Raw genomic sequence first — 6,000 nt, forward strand, 5'->3', positions numbered from 1 at the left:
AATAAAACAACAAAAAAAAAAAACAGTAAGGAGATTGGTGTAGAAAATTATGTTGAAAATTATTTTGCATAATGGTGAGAACTTGACAGAATTAAATGGCAGCAAATACTCAATTATTTTGTTCTGAATAATTTAAATTTAAATATATTCATCATATGCATTCAAGACTGCTATTTTCAGAGATCAACAAATTGAAAGCATTCTTAAGATGAAGTGACATTTTTATGCCTATTTTATCTACTTTATCCTTAGTATGTTCTGAATTCTACACTAGAATCAAACCAAAGGGTTAAAGTTTGTGTCAATATTCTGTATTTTCCTTGATTAGAGAAACACATTGAGGAAACCAAGCGAGATCGTGTGAAAACCACCCGACAAATAGAACCATTACACATGTATTTGCAGTTTGTAGTTATAACCTGTAACTGTAATGTTACACAACAGATCATTTTACCACACTTCCATATTGACTACAGTTCTACATAAGACTACAGTGGATGACTGGAGAATGTCCACATTAACTGGAGGATGAAGAAGGTCGCATAGCAGGACATGAACGTGGAGGTAACCACATACTATAGCATCAGGCTCTGATCAAAAATTATCTTCAAGAAAGTTAGCACATATTTAATACTAATTTTAAGTATGCAGAAGGTATGATATTCTAAGTGTGAATACTGCACTGTGGGGTAATACAAATGCTTCTGCATGCCCTTAAAAACATTTTTTTAAAACAATGAAAAGAATTCAGTAAGGATTGTTCAAAATCACTTAAGAAAGATGTGAAGAGGAAAAACAACAACAAGAAAATCAATCATTCTTAGGTCTGATCAGATATTAACCACATAATATTATTTTTAAGACAAGAACTAAAAAAATGGAAGTCTGGCTTAGATATTTTGATCCTCAGACAATCACATCTTATCCTATAGATGCTGATCCTGAAGGACAGAAATTCACTATAGAAAAACACTTCAGCTGAACAGATAACAAACAAAAAGGATGAATAAAGTTCTTAACAAACAGAACTCATAATAATCAAAGTACACTCCTGAGCATTTAACAACAGTTAATCCATAGTCTATGTAAAACCAAGAACTTCAAAATTATGAATAAGAAGTAAAGCACTCAAAAATTAGAACTGAAATCAAAACCAAGCACTCAACACTGTCTGAACTTTCTATCTTAACCTTAAGCCTTTAAAATACATGCTCTAAATTACAGATTCTCTACAGTTTTCCAATATCTAAAGTATAAAAAGCACAACTTTTCATACAACCTGAGAAAAGTAAATCACAGTGTAGCACAGAAACAATGCAGAAGGCTCTTGCATTTGGTTTAGTGAAATCTGTTAAGTAAATAGGGTTTTAGAAACTTCAGCATTTGCAAGGGTAAGACAATTTCAATTTCTAAGGTTTGAACTGAACTCTACACAATTTCAAGGCAGCTCACAGAAGACTTGGGGTGTTCCAAATTTTGAACTTTATGCAATGTAGGTCACCTTGCAAACAAATAACCAAATGACACTAGATAAGAAGAAAGAGGCTACAGCACTAAAATCACAGAAAGGGCCTGAAAAATACCTTTCCCCTATGAAATATATTCTCCTAGCTACATGGTTAGCAGAAACTCTGGCATGTGATCTGTATTATTATACTGAAGAGTGGAGGGAACCACATACCCCAGTGGGCATATCTCATCTGCTGGTACCAACCTCAGCTTACTTCTTGAAGCAGTTATGCTGTAGCTATGATTGAGTGAGCCTTGACACGCCCCTCAAATTTCAGTCCTTCAAGAGTATAGCAATGAGAAATGCAAGCTGAGAACCCAAGAGAATTTAAAGGTAGGGGAAAAAAAGGGAGAAAAGATGGGTTGATATGTATGTGTCCAATAAAACATTCAAGTGGATACCATTTTCTAAGGTGTTTTTACTGTTTTAAAGAAAAAAATAGTAGGGAAACTGTTTCTGGCCTTCACTAAACTGAGTGACATGCATCAGATGGAAGCACTCCTGTAAGCAATTATTGAAAGCACTTTTGGCTTAAAGTCAAATGGAAATAGGTTGAATGACTTTCATGATACATCTGCATCTCTAATATGAAGTTTCTTAATTTTATGACATTAAAAGCCCCTATTATAAGAAACAAATCTGGACTGTATGTAACAAGTATGGTATATTCCTGTCAAAACAAATCACAAGAAACTAAATTAGTCTCATAAATTCTAAGAAGAATAACATTACAGATTACTGATTACATCAGATGTGTGAATCTGTTTACAGTCTACTTCTTAAATTATCCCTTTTTGGCAAATAAGCATCATTTACACAACATACCAGCAACTGAAATTACCAGATCCATACTGACATACCAAAAGAATGATAATTGAGATGTACTCCAGTTTCATCTGGAGAATAAAGAAGCTGCCTTTAAGTGTGTATTCCTATGTTGATCCAAAATTAGAGATCTAGGAAGATACACCTTATGGCAAAGACAGACACAGTACACCTCTACTATATTCCAATAACAAAACACATGCTGTAATCTCTGAAACTGAGAACAATCACATGTCAAACTACAAATTTTCTAAAATCCCCTGTCATCAATGCCTACCTACATACCTAGACTCATACACACATGCAAACACATTTCTCTTAATGATGGCATCACTCAAACCACTAAAAACAAGAACTCGAGGCGGTACAGTTCCTAGTCGCTCTACACTCCGCCTGGAATTCGCAAGGAAGTCCAACAGCATTAGTGAGGATGAACACAGGGACCAATCTCCAGTGTCACATCTTGTACCTGGAAAGTCAGATCCCGTTTAGTCTAAGAGTGTTCATTACATGTTAAAATGTAAATGATGAGAATTTAAATAAACCTAAACCAGGAACACAGTGAAGAGAAAGTGGAAACTGACAACATTTCAGAAATCGTGCCGGCGCCAGCCATTTTATAATACTCCACGTAAGCAGAAGTGGAACGAAAGCTAAATTGCAGAACATCACACAGAATCATGCGACTGTCTAAGTGACCTTCAGAGCTAAAAACACAGGCAGTGAAGTGTCTAACAGGCAATGAAGTAGTGACTAAAGAGCACACCTAGCTGACTTGGTCTTCGTGCATTTACTCAGCCTTTTTGTATAAATATATGAAACTTTGATTCAACGAAGATATAGTAATGTTAGAAAATGTCAAGAGTGGTAAGAATTAGAAAAACACAGAGGTTGTTAGAATGACTTAACATTGATTTGACAACCTACGTATTTCTGTAATTGTACATATACGTGTTATCAAGCATCTACACTTGTAACGCTAAAAGGTGCCCTTATAGTGTTTAGTGTCTCTCTTCAGATTATTTAATATACTGTGAAACTTTACTCCTTTATCGAGTTTTCTCAAAAGATGCCAAATTATCACTTCAAACAGAGGAGACAGAGACTTGGTCACAGAAGTGTGACAGATATGTGGTGCAAAAAATGGCTTAAATTCATAACATGAACTTCTTTCCAAGTTGCCTGGCACTTACTACAAAACAACAGAATGCAGATCTCTGCTTGCTGCAGAAAAAAATTGAGATTGAAAACACATCATCATTGATGATGGCTTAATTTATGCTGACTGAAGCAATATGAAAACTTCAAATTACTTTTTTTTAAGACTTCCTGTGACAGAAAAAGCTCATTTTATTCCTATGGACTAATACCTATGTAAAGCATACTGTCAACCTGCAAATAAAAAATGGTCATTTATGAAAAAGAATCCTAAAAACATTGCATTATACAGATGAATAAAAATGTACATGAAAAGGGAATTAAAATAAGAACTGCATAATATCCTAGGAAAAAATAAAATATTTTAGCCATTCTTTATAAGTTTGTACAACCAAGTATACATACAGTTCCTGCCACCAGGAAAGAGGGGGTTAAAATGCCTTTACTTTCCTTTCTTTTCCTTCCCTCTCTACTCAACACCTGTTCAAAAGGAAGGGCTACTAAAATAGCCAGAGGAGTAACAGGAAGGGTAGTGTGTTTGGAGGAAGTCACAGATCCTTAGGCAGGCACAGAGGTTTGGGCTGATCTCCAGGACAGAGAAATTCTGGTTTGTTAGTTGCATTGTTTTCATCTATATTTATGGTCAGACCAAACTGCTGAGCAAACTTCACTGTTTACTGCTCCTTCACTTCTGTTAGTTATCCTGTGAGCTCACAGAAGATTTTGGTATAGTCAATGCAAATGGTGAGAGACCAAACTACTGAGTTATAGCAGCAACATGTGAGTGTCCACAGGCATTTCACTCTGAGCTCACTGCAAATTCAAATTAGCAGGTTCTAAATAGCAAGGGCACAATAAAAATTCTTCTTAAGATTGGATCAAGTCAATAACGAGCTGCTTTGAAAGAGGTGGTACTTTCACGGTTTGAAAAGCAGACCGTATTTTGGGCCAAGAAACCAGAGTTTGAGCTCCTAATTTCTAAGTTTGTAAGATTTTAAAAGCAGCTTATCAGTAGCTAACAATCTGGAGGATTTAGTACAATCTGTTTCAGCACTAAGTGCCTTAGTACTAAGAACAGAGTCAGAAAGGAAAAAAGACAGACCACACTGACTTTATCTGACTGGCGTGAATAACGTGATTTTGCACCCTTACTGCCGTTACCACAGTGAGAAACGGCGATACTACAGATGACCTAGGAGAACAGCAAAACATGAAAAATCCTCACAGCAAAGTTGTTAAAAGCTGCTTTTTGGAATAAAAGCTTGAGGCTTGCTGAAAAAAAAAAACAAACAAAAAACAAAACCAAGCAAAAAACCCCAAAGGGTAAACATTTCTACCATTTCCTCTATAGTCTCATTTATAGTTGTGGGTCTAAAGCTATATCCATGTCAGTAAAATTAATTTTAGGGGGTCAGAGAGCAGTGGCAGCCTGCTAATATTAACCAGCTCTGTTGTTGGTCAGATTATCACCAGCCAGCCAGAGCTTTACACATTTGGAAGTTAGAGAGGAAAACTTTCTACTCACTGTCACAACTAAAAACCATACTTAGTAATTTCTGTTCTTTTTGAGTCCAAATATACTGCATTGATGGCAAATGTAACAGAGTGGTTTAAACAACACATGATTTTGTAAACAGTAAGACTTACCAATCCACTTAAGGCTAAAATCCAGATGTAGGAACCAGAGGTTAAGAGCTAGAAGACAAGAGCAGTGATTTACAACTTTAATTTTACAAAGCTGTTGTTGCCTGAACTACTACGTTGCAATATTATATGGACTATGTACTTATCACAACAATGGGAGAAATCAGACATCTATTTCTGTGAAAATTCAGTTTAACATTAAAAAAAGATGTAATCCAGAAGTATCTGAACTACTACGTTGCAATATTATATAGACTATGTACTTATCACAATGGGAGAAATCAGACATCTATTTCTGTGAAAATTCAGTTTAACATTAAAAAAAGATGTAATCCAGAAGTAGCAGAAGTGGAAAAAACACAGGGATCCAACAATTGTTCTCCTTCTACAGAACAATACAATTTATTTTCATATAGCATAGTAAGTATAACAGGATGTCAGTTATAGGCTGCACAGAAAAACAAGTCTGAAAGATAGACTGAAGCAAAGGAAATGACTCAGCAGCACCAGGAGAAGAGTCCCAAGTGAGGCAGGCAGTGCAAGTGAAGCTCTCAGACGTGCAGTCATGGAGAGACTAAGCCTGAGCATCAAAATTAAAGAAATAAAGTTCTCACGCAGTAGCATATTTGTCGACATGAAATCGCAGAAATAGGTCAGAGTGAATTTTTTTAAAAAATCCTGATAAGCCAACAGGGGAGCCCATCATTTCTAGTAAAATATGTGATTAATCACCTGGAGAAAGTTACTACCAACTGGAAAAACGGTCTGAAAATTAAACTGATACTGGTTACTGAAACAGTTCTGCATGATGCTGGCTGAAGCATGAGAACGCTTCCCCTCTAGACTTCTGACTGCGGAAAGAG

At 35.8% G+C, this 6,000-nt stretch overlaps 1 protein-coding gene across 1 annotated transcript in view; it reads right to left on the minus strand.

Moving 5' to 3' along the window:
- UBAC2 (UBA domain containing 2) overlaps positions 1–6,000 on the minus strand; it is a 35,924-nt gene that overhangs the window by 26,014 nt on the left and 3,910 nt on the right. The window contains exon 4 of the mRNA XM_010178266.2: positions 5,141–5,188. Within this exon, the coding sequence (XP_010176568.2) occupies positions 5,141–5,188 (48 nt within the window). The remainder of the gene's footprint in view (positions 1–5,140; positions 5,189–6,000) is intronic.

The sequence above is a fragment of the Antrostomus carolinensis genome, unplaced genomic scaffold (genome assembly GCF_000700745.2).
Source record: "Antrostomus carolinensis isolate BGI_N321 unplaced genomic scaffold, ASM70074v2 scaffold12241, whole genome shotgun sequence".
NCBI lineage: Eukaryota > Metazoa > Chordata > Aves > Caprimulgiformes > Caprimulgidae > Antrostomus > Antrostomus carolinensis.